Genomic DNA, 22,399 nt, shown 5'->3' on the forward strand with positions numbered 1-22,399 from the left:
AGATGGCAGCACAAAATCTGAGCCCGAAGATCAACATTGATATTAATTTATACAGGGCTTTCGGATCCCCTGTAGAACTGAACCAAGGACTCAATTTGATATTTGTGTAGTCTGATGTGGTGGAGTACAACGTGGTGGGACACACCTCCGTACCGTTAATACGTGTCATTCCTTTCAAACTGGATGCTACTACGACCAATGACCTGGAAGGTGGAAACACATATCACGTTCATCGCAAATTTGTTCATCCTCACTATTTGCCCGTCATAAAGTCGTATTTCGACACTGTCAACATTGCTATAAAAGGAGATCTAAGACAAAATATTCCATTCTCCAAAGGGAAAGTCACGGTGAAACTCCATTTTCGAAAAACGATTCTCTAACGACTTATAAGTCATATATCCTGTGTCCGTGGCGTCGCTCGAAAGCGAGGACATGGGTTAGGAGATATGATGAAATCGGCCTTGCGTTCGGTATCCACAGTTTTGAAACCGATTTTGACACGAGTATTGCACATTTCGAAAGATAATGCATTGACGCACGGCAAAGAATTTCTCCAAAATGTCATCATCGACAATCAAAACCCCAAAGAAGCTTTCTCGAGAGCAGGCATTTGTACTTGAATAACAAACTGGTCAGTAGCAGCATGGACACATACCCTTACCTAGCGTTCCTGAAAAATCTCCTGACGTACGGAAAAGAAGCCAAGAACACACATCTGGATGCTTGTGTGGTATGGAAACGAAACAGCAGGCAAATTCAACGATACCGACTTGATTACAGATAAAGAACCAAACTAAATGTGGGATTCAACAGTCGACGAAACGAAATCAAAGGACCCAACACAAAATAGAACTGATGGATCGTCTGAATTTAGAGATGTGGTTGCAAGAGAAGTATTTGCTGAACGGAGTGGATTTCCGCCTGAGACTGAATCGTAGCAGTGCCGTTTTCCGTTTTATAGCTGAATATGCCTATTACAAAACAGTCATTCAAGACGCCAGACTCTACCTACGACGTGTGGAAGTGCTACTTAAAGTAAGAAACGACATCAGTCACACTTTGAGCAGAACGACCGCCAAGTATCCGATACGACGCGTGGAAATGAAAACTTTTACAGTTCCGCTGAACTTCAATTGATGATAGAATATCATTTGTTTCAAGGAAAGTTACACAATCGTTTGATCACTGGTATCGTCAAAAATACAGCCTTCAATGGAGCATTCGAAGAAAATCCTTTGGGGTTTTAGCGCTACAACGCGTCCAAGATCAAAGTCAGTCGAGATGGTAAAACCTCATGTACCAGGCCTTTGGAACCTGACTTTAGTGTCGAGAAGGAGAATTACTTGAGATAGTACTTATCCCTGTACGAAGCCACGGGACAGTTAGGAACCAACACCAGTCACGACATTACGTACGATGGTTATGCAGAAGGTTACACTTTGTGAGCCTTTGAATTAACTCCAGACCAAGGCAGCGACTAGGGACATTTCCACTCTATAAAAATCCGGCCAAATTCGTATGGAACTTCAGTTTGCAAGGCCAATACCCGTAAACAACACGGTGAACTTCATCTTGTATGCCGAATTCGACAATACGATAGAAATCAGCAGTTTGAGAGAAGTCATTCGAGATTTTTAGAAATTATGGAAGACACTTATCCCTCTTTGAACGGTGGAGAATCTATAGAAATGGAATGGGGGGATACATTGGAAGCCGAACCCCAAGACAAAGACGAAGATGACGTAGTGATGAAGTCCAGATGGCCAGAACAAGAACAACATTTGGTCTCCTGGTTTGCCAAACACCTGGCGAATAAAATTACGGAATTGATCAAGAAAGATTGATATGGATGTCAAAACGATAATAACAGTCAAATTCAACACGACAAATGTCTGATGATGAGTCAAGAAGAAAAATTGGACGAATATCTGGACGAAGCCTGGAGTCCCATCTCGGAAGAAGCGGTTTTGCATCAGTGGTATTAAGACTTGCGTGATCATTCCTCCCCAGGCTGGTAAGTGTATTATCTGTCATTAAATATTGTTGGTATCTTTTTGATTCAACCGGGGCACAATGGAGATGCTTAAAAAATTAGAAAAAAGCATATTTTTTATAACACCTTTCTGGCTGTTAGTAAGTTTTCCGTAGTTGTTAAGAGAGTTGGGAGGCTATGAAGTGTATAGGTCTATATTATATATGCACGGAACAGTGTTTCCTATTATATTGTTCATTTCACACAACACTGAGAATTTTATCCTATCCATAGCACAGTCATTTTCAGATCAGCGTCATTAAGTGTAGCTAACAGTATATACTTTGATCCCACACGAAGTATTTAAAATTAGTTAGGTAGCTTTAGCTACATTTAATGACGCTGATTTAAAATTGTACTGAGTGAGCTAGGACTGCATATAGGATAGAATCGACCATGCTGTGTGGAACGAACAAGCATAATACCAAAAAGCTCGACATCATATGCGTTAGTCCTTGTCTCTCTCTAAATGTTTTTGTAAGGTGTGTTCTCAAACATGGATTTAACTTAAGTTATTATATTTTTGTTATATATTTGTTGCTGTTAATGTTGTTGTTGTTTGATTTTAATACAACTACGTCAGGCACAACAGAAGACAACAAGGGTTTCTTTTTTAAAAAGTAGTTCTGAGCGCGTGGACACCTTGACTGAGACTATTGGTCTAAGATGACTAGACTGAGACAGGAAAAGTAAGGTTAGCAAAACAAGCAGATTTCTCTGTCGCATGGGTGAGAAAAATGTGTCTGTCGTTTGTTTTCAACTTTTCATCATAATACATGCTTTTTGACTTCTCTCTATCCCTCACCCTAAAATCAAACTATTATAGCGTTCTGACCCAACAAAATATCGTAGGGATATTTTATATTTTGTTCACGTCCGTGCTTGACATATATAAAGTGGAGCGCTAGTCAATCTGGCTACCCATCGTTCATTAATCAAGTGTGAACAAATGAGCAGTAGAATCACACAATTCGTGGAACTCCTGAACGAACTGGCTATGGTGGCAATTGCAGAAAGTGCGAGAATAGAAGAGGAGGAGGGGGATAGGAAAAAGAAAAAACAGACGGAAGAAGGAATCCCGCCTCACCTCATGCTGAGACCTCTGTATGAGGTCAAACCTGAGGTGAATACGCCTACACCATTACAATCAGCACGACAACCAGCACGACAACAACGTCAGCTACAGCCACCGGTACCAGTGCCAGAGATAAAAAGACCTCATCATCCACGACTGCAAAATAGAAGACATAGGTAAGTCTTCACTATCACACAAAGTGAAGACTGGGATGGCGAGGCCACTCAACCCGCCTTTGCGTTCCCAAGAACAAATATAAATTGGGAACAGGACTGGAATATACGTTGCGTGTGTGGGAGATGCCAGCATTAGCCAGGTGTATTTTAAGTAAAAGAAACAACCCTTCTCAATGTTAACAAACTCTGTAGAAAAGAAACTGTTCAAGTTGCCAATTTGAGTGAGTGTGGAGTAGTGTGATTATAAACACTCACTCTTTTACTGATGTAATTGTGTGTGTGTGTGTGTGTGTGTGTGTGTGTGTGTTTGTATGATCTCGCGTACGTTTATGTGTATGGTAGATTTTAGGGTTTATATGCGTTTGCGTAAGTTTGTGTGGATAGTAGAAATAGTGGGGTTTTTTTCCTCCTCCCATGTGTGGATAGTAGATATTGGGATTTTTGATAGCCGATTTTGGGTTTGTATGAGTTCGCGTACGTTTGTGTGGATAATAGATATTGTGATTTTTTCTCTTCCCCGTGTGTGGGTAATATATATTGGGGTTTTTGATAGTATATTTTTGGGTTTGTATGCGTTCACGTAAGTTTGTGTGGATAGTAGATGTTGTGTTTTTTCCCTCTCCTTTCCGTGTGTGGATAGTAGATATTCTGGTATGTGATAGTATATTTGGGTGTTTTACCCTTCCCTTTTGTGTGGATAGTAGAGTCTGTGTTTGTATGTGTTTGCGTATGTTGTGTGGATAGTATATTTTGGGATTTGTATGAATTCGCGTACATTTATGTGGATAGTAGATATTGTGGTTTATTCTTCTTCAAGCGTGTGTGTGTGTGTGCGTGTGTGTGTGTCTGTGTGTGTGTGTGATATTATATTTATGATTGTGTTTTTTTCTTCTTCGCTCTATATTTTGTTTTTTATACTCCTTCACATGTGTGGATATTATATTTGTGTTTTTTTTTTCTCTTCACGTGTGTGCATAGTATAATTGGGTTTGTTAGGAAAGTTGGTGAAAGAATAAGTTGGTGGGGAAAAAGAAGAAATTAAAAGATCAAGAAGAAAAAGAAAACCAAAGGCTCTTTTATGGGCCACTCATATGCCTCGAAAAGATATTTATTCTCTTTGCCTAAAAAAGTTCAGGGTCTCGTTCGTAGGGACGTTCATTGTAGGGATGGGCAGTTGGTGGATGGCGGGTAAATTTATAGTGACAGAGGAATCTTCCGGGTCCCGTAGGGACTTTTATCGGTGGACAGGGCAGTTGGCGATTGGCGGATACATTTATAGTGACAGGGTAATCATCCGGGTCCCGTAGGGACTTTCATTGCTGGACAGTTCAACCTTCACATTTGCGTTACAATGGGTTTGAAGGTGATTTTCCTTCCTTGGGGTTGTCTTCTCCCAAATATGAGTCAATGCATATGGTTTATTTATTCAGTCAATATAGCCAAACATAGACATAAGATACTCCGTCAGGTTTGGTCAAGAATATTCAAGATTGGTATAGTTTATGAACTAGCTGAACTTACCCGCCACACCGCTACCCACTACCCGCTGAACTAGCTGAACTTACCACGCCACACGTTTCCCTATACCCTATACAACAACCCAACTTTCCCTTGTCGGTATACAAGTCTAATATACCTTATGTTCAATTTACACTGACGCTAAACTTGCCCAGTGCACTTACCCGCTACCTGCTACCCTATACAACAACCCAACTTTCCCTTGTGAACTTACCCGCTACCCGCTACCCTATACAACAACCCAACTTTTCCTTGTCGCTATACAGTCTCAATATTCCACATGCTCAATTCCCGTTGTCACTAAATGTTCCCAGGGTGTGCTAAAAAGTCTTGACGCTAAACGTTCCTAATGGTGGTCTATAATGTATTTTCCATTGACACTAAATATACCACTAATGATCTGCACGTTAACTGTCATAAAAAACTGCCAAACAAAAATTACTGAACATTATGGACTTTTACAACGGTGGTCAGGTATTAAATTGGATTAATCAAAGAGAACTCCGAGTTTAATCGTCACAATATTATTATGTGATGTATATTTGAAGAAAGTCATCTTCATCATGCCCCATTTTTTTGGGCGGGACTATTCTGTAATCGAAATAGAGTAGAGTAAGATGTCAGTATATATATATATATATATATTGCACTGTTTGCTGAACCATTTAGCTACTATTACATCATATTGAAATTCCTTAGAAATCTGTTAACACGTTTCTTTGATTTGTAACAGGAGACCTACACAGAACATAAAAAATCGTTATGTATTTAAACCTCTGGGCTTTTGTGTGCGATCACAAAGCAAGCAGGTGTTACTCGGCGTTACTCGGCCGATTCAAGAAAGATCACATACACTGAAAAGTCCGATGCTTTATGAATAAAAACTATTTCCAGAATGCAACATAACTTATCTTGTTTATTGGATCTGTTTGTGTCAGAGTTAGTGCCTTGCATAAGTACAATAGCATTTCTGTGCCTAAACTTATACCTAATGCACTAAAATTATCAAAAGTTAAAAAAATTAAGCACATGTATAAGGAAGCTAATAATTGTATTGATGCATTTTAGAAATATAATAACACATCTGGAATAATTATCTCACTCACTCATTTGAGCAGAAACATAGTACCAATCTTAGTTTTCTATCTGACTACGTCTCTACCCCCTCCACACCTATACCTACCTACCTACATACATACATACATTCATACATACAAACAGAAGCTCTTAAGTCTAATATTTATTTTTCTCTCTTTGTGTCTTTCGATTATCCGCCCCCTGTCTCTCTTCAAACTTACAGACAATCACACATGAGCTTTCATGTTAAAGTGGAGTCTATGAAACGTATGTTCATTCTTAGGATACTCTGATATTTAAGGCGTACGCACACAATGGGCAATGTGTTTGCATATTATTGTGTACATTACTGAATAGTTTGTATGTATTATATGATATGTCTTGTGTGTTTGAAATATTCCACCATCCAGTGTTTCCTATGCAAACAATAGTATTCACTATTCTGAAAAATTGTGCTGTGCAAACAACATCAAAACAAAAGTAATCTGTTGGAAAGATTCCCCAAGCAAATCTTTGAAGATCATGTTAGCGAGTCGACTGAGAGTGGACCATTTTCAGATATTGGAACATACCGAGCAAAAAGGTCATTTAATTGTATGGCTCTAGTTACATAAGTTTATAATGCTGAAGAATTTTTTTTTAATGTGCAGAAGAGCCATTCGATAATTGTTCAAGTTTGACTCGGCGGGAGTCCATATTCTTGAGAAGCATTTCTACTTGACTGAAAAATGAAGATATGTAGATAAATTATCTGATCATTAGATATAGTAGTGGTAAACTATGGAATTTACCATTTTTTGGCCTCTTTGGGTCCCTGCGGTGTCTATGACGGGTGCGTCATAGCCTCTCCTCCCATGACTTTTTAGGCTATATGCGACCCATGCATGTTTAGTAATTTTAGCATCCACGCATGTGACCATGACTTATTCAGTCTTCAGTCTCACAAAATGATAAAGGAAAGTCATTAACCTTATATATACCAGCAACATCATAGTTTAATACAATATCATACAATATTTCACTGATTGTCCAGTACCAAGTCTAGCACCAAATGCAACAGTGTTAATTTTGATAAACATTATAGTAGGAAACCTACCAGATTCTCTACACAACATATATTGTGGAGTGCGTTTCCTTTAAAAAATACAACTTTTCGTATATCAAAGGGGACCAGTGATGTGGTTATGCACATATCTCTTGCAGAAAGAAACTGTTTCTACGATTCTAAAACTGTTTTACTTAAATTGTCAGATACATTTAATAGAAATACAACTTTCTTCCAAACAAAATCATTACATAATAATTTAAGATAGATATATAATCCATGCAATTCAATTTATGCTACTAGTTCAGACTATGTAAACATGTCATCATCCATGATGTAACAATGATCACATTCGCTATGATTATGTCCAAAATTGTGTGCGTTGTTTTAAGTTCGTGTTGATTCTGTCTTTGTAGACGTGTCCTCGCTGTTTATGATATACCATTGTCCACAGCCTCTGTTTAGGTATATTAACTCATTTACGAACTTAGTCGTTTGTCTAAAAGCATTTATGAACTGTACTGAACATTTATTTCCATCTTAGTTACAAGCGTGTCATATTTAAGGAGGTGAAAACTATTTTGATAAATCAGCCCCAGACCATGTATTAGTGTGACGTCGGTTTAGTGTATGATCTCACTTATAAAACATTGCAATTAATGCATATAGATCTATTCGCAGCACCCCTGTGTAATGCACATATCCGCTCTTTTTTGACACTTTTTAGTATTTTTTGTGTCCTTTGAATTGCTGTCGGTTTAAGGGACATTTCGGCGAATTGTGAAACTTATTTCCACTCAGATCCTATGTTTGATATCATTTGTCTGCACGTGGAATAGTTCAACTTATTGTCGCCATTCCGATTTACTAGGTTATCTCGGCTAGTGATCATACGTTCAATCGATATCGATGAACCAGTCAAATACTAGTTTTTTCATTTAAACTAATCATTTTAGTCAGTGCATTCGACCGTTTGTGGATTTTATGTGATTGTCACATCATGCTAATTTATCATGTGACTATTATCAGGATTTAACAACACATTATATTACACAATTTAAGAAAATAGTTTCATGACTGTTAAGGTATATCCTCTTTCAGATTTTTACCCCACTTAATCGATTGCTCAGATTACTCAGAATCTTCAAATGAAAAATAAGTGAAATTGTCCATTATGAATGTACTTGTAAAATGCATGTATTTGATGTCCACTAAAGACACTTGGATGCCCAACCCAACTTTGCAAAGTGGACCCACGGTATGCAGTGGATATAAACGAGCTATTTCACTCTTCTGTGAACTGCAGCAATTACTGCTTATGATAATTTTGTCCCAATTACGTGTTTGATCAAATGACCAAATGACCAAGCTAAACAAAAGTGTTTGAAATGACCAGATCTTTGGAACGTTTTTAAAATCTTTTTATCATGATAACACATATATTACATTACATATTAGACACGTGATTTCGGATCCTTCATATACCAAATCTCTTTTTTATGGTTGCCTAGCGATTTATCAAATGGATACAATCCCAGCTCCCCCCCCCCCATCCCTCTAATATCATATAATGCAACATGACTTGTGCTTATTGCACGATATCATAGGGGCATTAAATGACTGATTGCTAAATTGAATAAACACATCAGCTGCTTGTTGAAATCAATTTGTCATCACTCCCGGTTACCAAGTCACCGCTCAAAACTAACGTATCAAATTAAAATTGGTTTTATCTACAAAAATAAAATTGTACCCTGATAGAATCAATATTGTAGTATTATGTGTTGTGTGTATGTGTGGTTAACAACACTGTAGACCATTTAGGGAAACGGTGGACCACCGCATGATGACAATATTGTTTTTCGACTGTATTAGATAAATAACTGGTGCAGTTCTTTTTGACCAAAAAAGATTACAGGTCAGGCTGGAAAAAAAACAGAGAGAGAGAGAGAGAGAGAGAGAGAGAGAGGACTTAAAATCGGAGTTTTAAGTTTTATTTATGCTTTTTGAAGCTTATTGGACAATTCTGCATCGTGTATTATAGAACAGCGATGGATTTGTTAATGTTAAAGCGTATTACAAAGGTAACTTTCTCTTAAGTTTAATCATATTCCAACTTTAATTCAGACTCATCTAATTCACGGTCCAAAAGATACAGTGGTTGTGCCTTGCTTGAATCTTTATAATCTATGTTCCAAACAAACAATATCATCTTCATTTGTGCAGGAACATGGTTCTGTAACAGTCACACTTCATATGAATGATTCTAGCTTATTACTAGTTAATGTGATATATTTGCACAATATTTCTAGGTTACTGCATTTGTATGGGAAAATTTGAACGAGTTTTTAGGACGGAATACTGCACGACCTTGGGAGTGAAGTATATCCATCCGACAAAACGAGTTCATATTTTCCCATACAAATGCAATAACCTTTTTATTATATTCTCATTTTCTTATTCTACCTAAGGCTTAATTATATAAACAAAATACACTACAGGAAACAAAGTAAATGAATTTATGCCGTATTCCACAACTAAATAAACAAGCGCAGATTCATCATTGCACAACAACATCATTAATGCTCACATAACTCCGCCCAGAAAAAATTTGAACTTGTCAAGCGCTAGACATAAGTTTCGAAAGGAAATGGCGTTTTTGTCTACTTAAAATTAAAATTTGGAGCCATACTGTGAATGAATGCGTATTGCAACATGTTTTCCATTTGATCTGGAATGAATACATTTCGGTATTTTTGTCGATTCTACGAAATTTCGTGATTATAGACTGGATTCATCTGTGCAAATTGTACATGAAATACATCGGATTGAAGGAGCGCGAGAGAAGCGTGTTGACATCTGCACGTGTGTTTGTTCTGTCATTTACTATTTGAAATCATAATGTTGGAAAAATATGAAGTCCTTCAATTGCAATTATCAAAAACACGCTATTGAATTAAATGTTTATTTCATTTTGAATGCAGTAAGGAAGATGTTATTACACTTAGAATATAGTCGAAATTACAGCACAATTTCGAAATGTGTAATCAAGCTTGAGAACTCATGACATGGCTCATGTAATTCGGATTTGCAGAACTAAGAAAGTACATTTTGAGGAAATTCAGGATATAAAACTGTAAGTATATTTTTTGCCATTCCTATTACCAGCTAAAGAAGACAAGTTTTTGACTTGTCACTTGCATGTTATTTGTAAGGACCCTATACTGCGTCTACCATATAGCTAGCCTTACTCCGAAACATTGTATCAAAAAAGTTAACGCGGAATGTGCCAAATCAGCTGGTATGTGGCAGTCCACGAAACATCTGCTTTAGTTCATTCAGAAGCAAATTTCATAAACCAAAAGGTAACGTGCCTATTACGTGAGTGTACATGATTTGTTTACAAATCAAAAGTGCTGGCGTCTACGTCCATTGTTTGTTTACAATAGAAAGTAGTTCCTTTATACACGTTACTGCAGTATGAAGGTGTGCAATATTGTTAAATACTGAACGATTCTGATAATGTAAAGTTAACGGAGAAAAAAATTTAGCATATAATAATTGTCATTATCTTCAATAGAAAAATTGTTTTTATTTGTGCTGATGGCTTGACAATCAGATATGTAGCATATAATTTGCTGAGAAATGACAGAAAATATTGCAGTTCTGCAAATAAAAGTATATGTGTACGTTATGCTAACTGAACATGCAATGACATTAACAAACAGGATCGGAAATGTATGTTCGTTTCATATCAGATTTATAAAATGATGAATAATATCCATATTTGATATGCCCTGGCTGGAAAGAACAGATATGACTGCTTTCATAAATTTCACATGAAATTAACATAGCTGTCAAAACCATCATAACATAAAGCTATTGTTCACACCTTTTTTAAAAAAAGTTACCTCACTTCTAAGCCAGATAGTCAATAAGATACCAATAGTCCTACAACATTACCTCATGCGTCCTCGAAAAATGCCGTGCTCACGTAGTATGACATTAATACATTCGGTTGGTTGGAGAAGCCTCATATCTATTATGCAAAGAGTTCAGCTGAACTTGGACGACAGTATTCAGAATTATATATATATATATATATATATATATATATATATATATATATATATATATATATATATATATATATGAATTGACAGCGTTTTCTACAGTTTGATGGGATGTTAACGGTCACGTGATACTGATCTGGAAAGTTTTACATATCAATAAAACCTGCGGACTACATTTGGTTACATAATTCTAGGTCATTTGATGTGGAGTTTTATTTATATCAACGCTTTACACCCTAATAATAATAAAACAAGCACCGAGCAACCAACTCCTGTGATTTCCAATCAAAATGTACAAATCCCGGATTTAAATCGAAAATTAAAAGTTAAAACAATCTAGTTGCACAGATCTTCATGCACTTGAACACTCACATCCTTTTGCCGAATAAGGCATATATCAAGTTTTACAAGCCAATCTTCAAAAATGATTGCATTTTGCTTCTACAACATGTTCCAGCAGCGGTTATTAAAGGTCAGGGTCATATGTTAAGCAATGGCTCTCACTAATATGACACGATTCTGATTTTGATAGATCGAAATGCGTAGGAGATAACAACAAGGAATGATATGACGACATGTGCCATATGCAAGCATAATTTTAGAGAAAAAAAAATTAATAGCCTAGTTTAAAAAGTATCAACCCACTTTTCATATATTAAAATAATGATCATTAAAAAAAATTCACTGGTATGACCCGTCATAACACTCTACCTTGTATTACTGTAAAGAGAATCTTGGCTAGCAAAGAACGGACTATGTATTCTGTCGCAGCTAAAAGATTAATGAAATAAAACTTCGATCTAAATAAAAGTTAATGTTTTGTTGATGAAATCTGCTGATATGATGACATAACGGAAGTAAATTGGAATTATAAGGATTAAATGATCATGACTGGGTATTTATCGATGTGTAAATTTGATTCACATTAAATATGCAAATAGTTTCAGTGAAAGAATAATGTGTCATTTCTCTGACTTTTTTCATACACACTTTGCATATAAACATGCCTATTGAGTAATATTAAGGTACACTATCTAAGGTAATGCATTACTACATTAGGTTTAAACACATTTTTATCCAATAATTTATCACAAATCCTTTTTATTGAATGACTGTGCTGATAACAGTTTATGAACGCAATTATGGCAGGCATCTGGCTGGGTCATAACTGAACATATGCATGTAGTTTGCAAGCTACGAGACACACTGTGTCATGAAATATGATTCTCTCTATTTCGTGAAATGCTGATGTAGCCATTCATGCCATCACCGTTTAATCAGCTTATCTGCATATGATATGAAAAAGACACATTTCAGGTGGTTTCCCATGCTTGTATTCTTTATTTAAACATATTTATGATGTATAGCAGGAAATATGGACTTCACGTGTCTCTAATTTTGCTATTTATTTACATTTCTCGTCTCGCCTTCAAATAAATAAGTGCGTAAATATTTACTTTTGCTGTTACGCGTTATTACTTGCTTTCTTAAACTGTAACCAAACCCAGGTAATCAGAACTACTATATGGCTTACTATGGCTAATTTCCACGCTTTGTTTTGCATTACTTCCACAGCTACAACATCTGTTCTCCACCCCATCCATTTCGGACTGACTAAATATCCTTTACATATATTATATGCACTTCTAACGTAACTGCATGTATAAAGTTTGGCAAAAATATTTATTCAAAAATTTCACCTTGATTGCAATTTTTGTACCTTGCAAATTTATCATGTTACTCTTTCCACGGAACCGATTGGAAAGACAAAAGCAAATACATTTCTCTCGCAGACGGTTATTAAAATAGCAAAGTTGGTACATTCCTATCCAGCACTTTAGGAGGATATGAAAGTTACCTATGGGTGGATAGTGGATGGACAGACAGACAAATGGAAGGTATTAAGAAATTGCACTACTAAAATGTGAAAACAAATTAAATCATCTATTTTTCTTGTTGTTTTTTTTTTTGTGAACATTTGCAGCAATAAAAATAAACTTTTATACACTATTACAATACTTTCAGAAGCTTTTAACAAAATTTCTTATTACGCGGACAACGAAATCCCTTTGTTGACTTTAAAACTTTGTATGTGACCTTAACCACCTAAACCTTAGGGCGGCAGGCCTGAGGTGGGAAAGAGACATATGGTCTCATTGAGATAAACATTCACGCAAATGTACGTCACATTCCCTGACCTTGAGATCGGAAGCATAAGTCTTGTTGTGTGTACACAATATATCATCTACTGAATATATATATATATATATATATATATATATATATATATATATATATATATATATATATATATATAGATAGATAGATAGATAGATAGATAGATAGATAGATAGATAGATAGATATGCGCTTGTCAGTGTGCAAGCTTTTGTTGACTAGTTAAGGATCGGTACTTTAATACGTGATCGCCGTATGTGAGCTTGTCTTTGCGCTAAATTCGGGCAAATTGTCAAGACGAGTATTTATTGAATGGAATGGATGTGCAGCTCTGACCAGAACAACAGTCATGCATCCAGTATGACTAGTGGAAGTCTAAATCTTCACAATTTCCCATGGATTCTTATACAAGATCAAAGATCATGACTTCCTATATCAGCTGCCTGAAACTTTCTTCATTGGCATTGTCAAGAATGCTTCTCTCGATGGAAGAAAAGATTAAAACCCTTTCTCGTTTCGACACTTCAACGTTTCCAAGATAGAAATCACCAGAGACGGCCAGTCGTTTTGTACCAAATCATTTGAATCTAATTTCGCCCTTACAAATTACTTCAGGCACTTTTTGACCCTGAAACCGAATGACACTAATAACCAACAGTACCCATGCATTTATCATTATTTAAACTTGGCTCTCAAAAAAAACCCCCAAAAATAAACTCCTTTTACATAGTCCAAAAGGTTTACATAGACATAAATAATGTTATAACCATTGTTAGTTTAAATGACTCATTAGGAAAGAAATTTGAATACTTTTGACAATGTTATGTCAGGTTGCTGTTCGTATATAGTGATCAAAATAATTATGAAGGTCAATGAACACCCTATGTGTATATGATCATATCTTCCAGTTTTGTCATTTCTACTCAAAGAATTGTAACTCATTTCGCATTAGTAGCCCAATAAAATAATCGATCACCAGTACAACCAAAGCAGGCCGTGATTCCTTGAGTATAGCCAGCTGTTAACACATTCCGGAAGCAATTGCGCGGTCAAATTGCGAAAACATTTCTGAAAACTAATTTAGGACGAAAGACTTTACAGTTCCATGAACAATAAGTTCGGCGCAAGCATGGTTTACACCTGGAGAAATATGCTTAATTATAAGAGTTAATTCCCGAGTTTTTAAGTAATTAACATAAACACGGACTATTGAATTTCTTTCCAAACTCCACCATAAAGCTGTCAAACCTATGCGAGTATGTTAAAATGCTACAAGGAATAATGTTTTGCACTGAAATTGTTCCCTTGAATCTGAATATCCGCTAGAATATTCACAGCATAGTAAATAGATTTTATTCAGAAATATAACCGTATACAATTCTGAATACATTACATAATATAAAGACCCATCTTACCTGAAATTGCATAGATCTTATAACAAACGAATGACACCCTAATCTTAACACAGTTGGGTATAATGGAAAAAAATTAAATAAAACAGTGTTAATTATGATACACTATTTTAAAACTTTTATCGTTAACTCCAGTCATTGTCAAGCGAGTTCTATATAGTAACTTACAAGCTGAAATATAATTTATATAGGCACTAATGGCGAAGTCGGATTAGTGTTTTCTCACGTTGAACCATATATCGCCTTGTCTGATGTTAACATTAGCTGGGTATTAATAAACCAGCTGAAACAAAATGATTTTTTTTTAAATACAAGTTTTTTGACATTCAAACTAAGAAATGAATGTTCAGGTCGAAGTATTGATTTTGTCTTACGCCAAATGGTTTTGCCAAAAGAACACCACAACGTCGTTTAATATTCAAAGCCAGTAATGTTAATAGTCGGCGGATTTATTTCTGTAAGATTCCATCAAATTTACTCTCTTCTCTGATATAAAAGGTTTCTAGGCGTGTATTTCCAGGTAACCTTCTGGAAGAGTTCAAATGTATCACTTTTCTGACGTCACATCATCTATTAATGTTTCCATTTCTTTCTCAGATATGCAAATAATTAAAACCTTCAAATGCAATAGTATAGCACGGCTTCTGAAATGAATTTATTTGTATACAAAACCCATGTTTTATAACATAAAAAAACTAAATCTTCATTCTACAACAGCGCACACCCCCGTATACAATAGAGTGGTCAAGTAAGGGCAAGCATTCTTATGAAAAACAATTCATCATATAAATATTAGAAACAAAATGAAATATATACAAATGATATCTTTTAAAGTGAATGCATTTCTTCCAAAAATTTGTCCACGAAGGAGTTGGGGGAGAAATTCTTAAAACTTAGTAAAAGTCCTTATTGATACGTAACATAGATGCTGACAAGGTAAAAACTATGAAACACTCGGGTATTTTGTTTACTTGCCTAAAAATTACACATATCACCCGGCCGGGTTTAGCACTACTCGGAAAAATCTGGCTTGTTTGTGTTTTAAGATAAAAATTTGATCTTGCCGGTTCAGGTCTCACCACTCTCCCGGCAATAATAAAATAAATAGAAAAACAGCACCGAAAACGTTGTTTAATGGTTGAAATAAATAGGAATAATAGAGTGGATAGGGAAAGCCTCACAAATGGGAGTGGAGAAAGCCAACCCGGCCGGGTAGTTTCCCGACGGGGACACATAACCGGTACTCATATAAATTCCATACTCGTCCATTCGTATATATCAGCAACTCTGAAAACCCATTAAAATTAAAACTCCAGTGTGCCAGAAACTCTTACCTTCTTCACTACATAAACGTATGCAGGCAAAACAAGTCTACACATACAAAAGGAGAAACAAGCTTAAGATGCAATGATTAAATCTGCATACATCTTTAAACCCGGCCTTATGATCTGGACTTTACCCGAGCCACAAAAGTTATGAAGGTTACTCCATCAACTTTTTTTTCTCTCCTCGTGTATATAACGTTGTTTTATATATGACAAATTTGGTGGTGTGGGATTTGAGATAAGGAACAACTCGCATCTTTAAAGTAAGTTATAACAAATATTTGACGCAAATCTATCTTAAAACAACTTTAGTTTCTACGTTCGTGTTTCTTTTAAATTCTAACATTACCCTTTTCAAAGAAAAGTACAGGAGTGGTCAGAACTCGTCACGTACATAACCTAAAGCCTTTTTTTCAGCAATATGTAGGCCAAATAGAAACTACTTTATATTTTATAAATATATCTCAACCCTGTGTTAATTCGACGATTCTTTTCTTTTGAGTATTTAAAATAATTTCTGCTTTAATTGTGATCAATTGTGCCCCACATATATGCATTCCCTAGACTATTGTCAATATAGATCTTGGCTCAAATGATTATAAATCAGGGCATTCTCTGACCACAAAGGTAGTAATGCTCATTTCCTCAAGCCCTTTATATGACAGCTTTATTTTTCTAGTTTTGTTTTCAATCTTTTAAGGTAGCAGGGGACAGTTTAGTCAATTGGCCCATGTCAAAGTTTTACTTAAGGCTATGATGTAAATTTTTGTAAAAGCTCTTATTCTGTAATAATTAAAGGTATAGATATATCTGTGAATTTGGTCTTTCCGGCTTGTGCTGTTCTTGAAATTGATGTAAGGCATATGCACCTCATGTAGCCACTGCACGGTATGTAGCCAGTGAAATAATAATAATCGGCTAGGAAGCAGAGCTAGCCACTTATAGCAATAGACACGTTGGTTCAAGGCAAGTAGAATATCTCAAAAACTGCTTGGATGACAACTTTTTGAATTACTTCAAGCCATTAAGTACACATAGTTTTTTAAATTATCACACAGGGGAATTTTATATTAGGCAGATGTATGCAACATTAAATTTGTGCACTAAAATTGTCCCTTCCTCCCTAAAATAGCACCCGATACGTCCATTGTTACAGCCTACAAGCCTGGAATTGTTGATATTGTTAAGGCCTTCAAACCGCAACAACGTATATGTTCGTACGATGCAGTATACGTTATGTAGCTACCAAGCCTTAACAATGTTGTTGGAATATTTTCTCTGTTGCGCATGTGCACAATTTCTAAAACTAAAACATCCGGTTGCGGAAGCTGTGCGTAATTAAGTAGTTGAAAGCAGAACGTTGAGAATTTGAAATGGAAAATATGTCGACTGAGACCCATATGACAGCTCATACTATGCTGGTATATTTATCCTAATATTTCCTTAACACACTTGTTACAATATATGAAATTGATTTTTCGCTCACATGTTTAAACCTTGAATAATTCACCACTATCTCACACGGCAAACATCATAGCGATATGACTCAAATTGTTAAAGCAACGTTAAAAATGCCAATCAAACCAATACATACTGCTTGGTCCTAAATTAAAATAAAACCCCTCTGATATGAAATACATCTACCATGGTGGTCATCTTGAAAATTGTACAGGTACTCTTAGTGGGTGCATGGTAATAGGTCAGTCCTACATGTAAGACATAGCACACTTTGATTTTGTTTAGGTGCTAGACACTTGAAAACGGGTCCGTTTCTTTTGTGAGAATTTGAATTTATTAGAGAAAGGGCATCATAGTAAGTAAAGTACGACTAAAACATTATAACTTTGTAGAAAAGGGTCGTTATTTTAGTTGTCAGTTGTGTGGAATATTCCTGAAAATTTTACTTTCATAACGATGTTAGTCGACATCAAAACACACTACACAGCGCGTTAGTTAAAACATAATTATCAGGTATTACAGGTAGGACTAGGTAATAGGTCACATGTCATTTACTAAAAGATTTATAATTTTCTGTTTAGTTGGTCCTTAGAACTTTTACATCTAATAATTACACGTTATTCATTTTGAAAATCGTTCTATTACAATGGATGTATATGTAGATATGGTGTTTTAACCAAAGATGACCCAAAATTAAAATGGTGCTGATTTGATGAAAATCTGATCACCACTGGTCCTGTATTTTCAGTTGACAGTACTATCTACATCGTGTTTCCCCTCAAGACTTTTTATTATGCTTGGTTTTTCCTAAATGAAAATGGTACCAATATAGTATCCAATATTGCTACAATTGCAGCTGTTTTGTCAAATTAGTTGATATGTGATTTTCACTGAAAGACTTCTTATCATGTCCTGTTGATTCGGAATGAAATATACCTCTCAGACATTAGACATCTGCTAGGACAGTCATCTTCAGAATCATTTAGCTACTTCCCCTGAATTGGTTGTCCTATTTATATGGTATCAAAACAATGTAATAACTCATAATTTGTTATCATCTGCTGCAGTCAGCATCCAAAAAGCTGCGCCACATCTTTACAGATGAACAACTGCATGCATTGGAAACAGAATGGAATGCAGGATTGACGAGTGTAAAGGATGGCAGAAGAATCGAGAACCTGGCCAACTCTCTGAACCTTACAATGCAACAAGTCAGGGTTAGTTGTTTTAAAGAATTTCCTCTTTCATGCAAAGTTTTGATATCCAGCAGCTTAATGAATTGCATTTCTTAATAATTTAAAAGCAATACAGTTGGTTATATTAATCAATTACTGTCGTAAGTCAGAGTTGCAGGATATTTCCAGTGTTTGCTTCTCAATTTTCAAATGAAAGTAAAACTTCTCAAAAGTACATTTCTTTTCAATTAATTAAAATCTTTGGCTTTAACATTTCTTTAGGTTTCTTGATCTCTATTTCACCTTAGAAATGAATGTTCTCAGTTGTTTTCATATTCAGTTTTTTTTGGGGGGGGACTGCAGAAGTAAATGTATTCAATAGTTTGTAAATCATTTAAATACATCCGTTCTTTGAAATTATGATTTTATTGCATCTTTGAATATATTTTAGTCTGCCTAAAAACCATATGCTAGCGACATGCTTTGCAATTTGGTTTTTGGAGGTTGGTACAAAATGGATTGCCCATTGTCAAGGATCGTAGGGGGCCCCGAATGGCTGAGTGGTCTAAAGCGCTTTCATTACGAATCACTGCCATCTCACCTCAGTTTGCGTGGGTTCGAGTCTCGGATTCAACAAATGTGGGTATGTGAGAAGCTTGCCAGTAGCTTCTCGTGGGTCAGTGGTTGTTTCTGGGGTTTTCCAAGGTTCTTCCTCCACCATTAATACTTGACGCCATGTATAGCCTATCATGTGTTGAAAAATGGCATTAAACCCCACAACAACAGCAACAACAAAAAAATCAAGGATCATTATTCTCAAGGACAGATTATACAGGAAACAAACATGATGAAATAGAGTGCAGCAGGTCAGTGGAAGCTCGCATTATCTAGGATGAATTTAATAATGTTGATGACACAATGAATAGCATACAGTCTGGTTATTTATTATTTTCAGGACTGGATTGGAAATAAGCGGCAAAAACAGAAACACAGCATTCAGCAGCCTGCTGTCTCAAGCTCTGCTTCCAAGCCAGAACCAATACAGTTGAAAGGGCCTAGTGCATACAATATATTTTGTAAGGGAAAATCACTTGGTAGGCTAAATATGTTATTGGTCACAAACTTTTTTATTGCTCTGTGCAGTTTTGATAAAGCCAGTCCTGTACCACACTATTTCCAAAAATGGAAGAAAAAGGAAATTTATTTTCATTCCCTTTGAAAGTGTTGCTTTGTTTTTAACAGATTCTAACAAAAGAATGTTTAGGTCTTTGTCCTACTCTGTATAAGACCATGTTATATCGGAATTCATATAATAGCGGATGTGCTATAGCGGGGTAAAACTGTATATATTGACTTATGCTGACATCATTTGCTTAATTATTCTGCATAAACTTAGATTTTCTCTGATATCTTACCATGTGCCCACTTGGTAATGTTACATTGAATAATCCTGTCTGTCCGTCAGTTTGCCCATATGCAGATCATTTATTTACTTCTTGTAAACTTATTAGTACACTGGTAGTGAGATAGTGATCATCTTTAGGTGATGTTTCATTAAGATGTGTGTGTGTGTGTGTGTGTGTGTGTGTGTGTGTGTGTGTGTGTGTGTTACATCTTATGACACCTCAGCACAATAGTGGCTATGCAGTGGCAACTAAAGGTACATTTAACATGATCTAACAGTGAATTTGCACATAAGTTTAGGAAGACAAACCATTCAAAATATGAACATTATTATCAACAATATAAAATATAAATCGTAAAGATGTTAAATTCTGTCAAATGTATATGAAATAAAAAATAAAGGTCATTAGTTGTGTGTTGAGAACACTCTTATTGGGTTATTGACAAATTTACAAAGCAAATGAATTGTATTGTACAGAAATTACTACAAATGCATCTGTGTTGAATGGCATCATTTTGCAAATATTATATAATGAAGGAGTCTCATAAATCTATTGCTCTTGTTATGTTACTAATTTTTATTTATTTTCAGTCTGTACTTTTAAGATGTCAGAGAGGTAAAATAACTTTGATTTAGTGATATATACACTCTGGTAATGGTGTTAATGGCTGTTTGTTTTGTATGAATGTAATTTAAAACTCTATTTTCTGATCACTTTGCTTTTTGTCTTGTTTTTGATGCTGCAACATAGTGAGTGTGTGGAAAGTACTGCTTTACCTGTTTCTTCTGGCATGTTCTGTTATTAATTTACTATTCAGGTATTATTGCTTACATTTTCTCTAGCCTTGTGTATGCACATGTATAACCAGACTCATTAATCTCTTTGCAGTATACTCTGAGCAATTTTTTTATAAAATGCACCTTTAAATTATATTCACATATATGTGTAACTGTATGCTAATGGTGTTTGAAAAATAATGACACTGTTATTCTTAATACATATTAATATCTAGATGGTAAAGTGAATTTTGTTTATCATTATTGTAAACTTCAATTTATATGCCTATATCACTTTCGAATTATTTTTTGTGGTTAGTTTTGTTTATGAAAGTATCGGAATTATTTTATATTATTATCTATATTTGCTTAAAGAGCCATCATCCTCAGGAACTACTTTTGTTCAGTGGGCAAATGAATGGAAGCATCTGCCTGCTTCAGAAAAGGTCCAATATCAGCAAACTGCTGAGGAACAGAGGCAAAATTTGTCAACATCTGTGGGCACCCCAAAATTCATAAGGCACCACCTAAAACTGATCAGTCAGTTGGTAAGTCATGTTTCTTGATTCAGTATGAAGTTATGTCTGTTCAGTTAACATGAAATCATGTATGAGGTCATCTTTCAGATCCTATGAATACTTCAACCTGGAGGAAGAGAACCTGCATCTAACAAACATTGATTTATAAAATGTACTACTGTAGTGTTTCAGGTAACAATGTAAATATTATAGATTCCTTCATTTCTATTTTTAATAAAATGCAGTTTTAAACAAGCTAATTTCACTGATGATTAGACTTGAGGTTCATTTAGAACTGATTTGTTTAAATACTTTTTACTCATTAGTTTTCATTTTTATTTTGATGCTGAGGTTGTCATTATTTTGTAAATCTTTGTTTGCCATTTAGTTGGCAGAGTTTGCTTGCTAATACATTTTCTCCCATTTTTTCGGCCTCTCCATTTCTTTCTTTCTTTTACTTGTCTGTGATTTCTTTCTTTCTTTTACTTGTCTGTGCTTTTACTTTGGTTTTTAGCACTACTGGTCATATCAGAAAGGAAAAGAGCTTAGATGGCTGGTCATATCAACATTGTGCTTTCACCAAAAGACTTCGTATACTGTCTTATTGGTCCAAAATTAAAATGGTGCTGTTATTGAGTCCAATATTTCTACAATGATATCTTGTCATTCCTACTTTTAAATAGAAAGTAATTTGAACATGGAGGGTTTCATATTAATGGTTGGTAATGTGTCAGGTTGGTACTAATGATAATGATGCAAACTAGTTCTCAATCTGTCCACAGTGGAGGCCATATGGATGGCTATATCAATATGGGGATTTCACCAAAAGACCTCTTTTGCTAACTACATAATCCTGAAAATGCAGATCTTGCCAGTGGTACATCATATATGGCTGGCTTGATGGCTGTCTTGAAATCTTGTTGTCCTCATTCCCCTTTAATGACTGGTAATATTGAAATGTGGGCTTTTCGCCAGAAGACTTTTAATGTCTGCTTGGCCTAAATGGAAATGATGTCAATCTGAAATCCAAAGTGTTCACAGCAGCTAATTTGATAATCTTCTTAGCACTTAATAACAGTAACACCAGAGATAGTTTCAAGACTTCACAGTTAATAGAAAGAAATGGTTTTATCATGAATTCCTGAAAATTCTA

General features: G+C 35.4%; 2 protein-coding genes across 7 annotated transcripts in view; both read left to right on the forward strand.

Annotated features, from left to right (window-relative positions):
* Positions 1-17,065: 17,065 nt before the first annotated feature.
* LOC149776531 (uncharacterized) lies at positions 17,066-19,765 on the forward strand. Its single transcript, XM_089940986.1, has 3 exons — positions 17,066-17,334; positions 18,439-18,588; positions 19,502-19,765. Exons 1-3 carry the CDS (start codon positions 17,287-17,289, stop codon positions 19,763-19,765), a joined length of 462 nt encoding a protein of 153 aa, XP_089797112.1. The 5' UTR covers positions 17,066-17,286.
* Positions 19,766-20,455: 690 nt separating this feature from the next.
* The window catches only part of LOC149776532 (general transcription factor II-I repeat domain-containing protein 1-like), a 49,367-nt gene continuing 47,423 nt past the window's right edge, over positions 20,456-22,399 (forward strand). For all 6 annotated transcript variants that reach the window (XR_016416056.1, XR_016416057.1, XM_089940981.1 and 3 more), the window contains exons 1-2: positions 20,456-20,567; positions 21,104-21,276. Coding sequence is in view for 4 of the 6 variants with exons in the window: in XM_089940981.1 (XP_089797107.1) it covers positions 20,456-20,567; positions 21,104-21,276 (285 nt within the window). In the remaining 2 variants the exon portion in view is untranslated. The remainder of the gene's footprint in view (positions 20,568-21,103; positions 21,277-22,399) is intronic.

The sequence above is a fragment of the Sinohyriopsis cumingii genome, chromosome 18 (assembly GCF_028554795.1).
Source record: "Sinohyriopsis cumingii isolate HCF-2022 chromosome 18, ASM2855479v2, whole genome shotgun sequence".
Lineage (NCBI taxonomy): Eukaryota > Metazoa > Mollusca > Bivalvia > Unionida > Unionidae > Sinohyriopsis > Sinohyriopsis cumingii.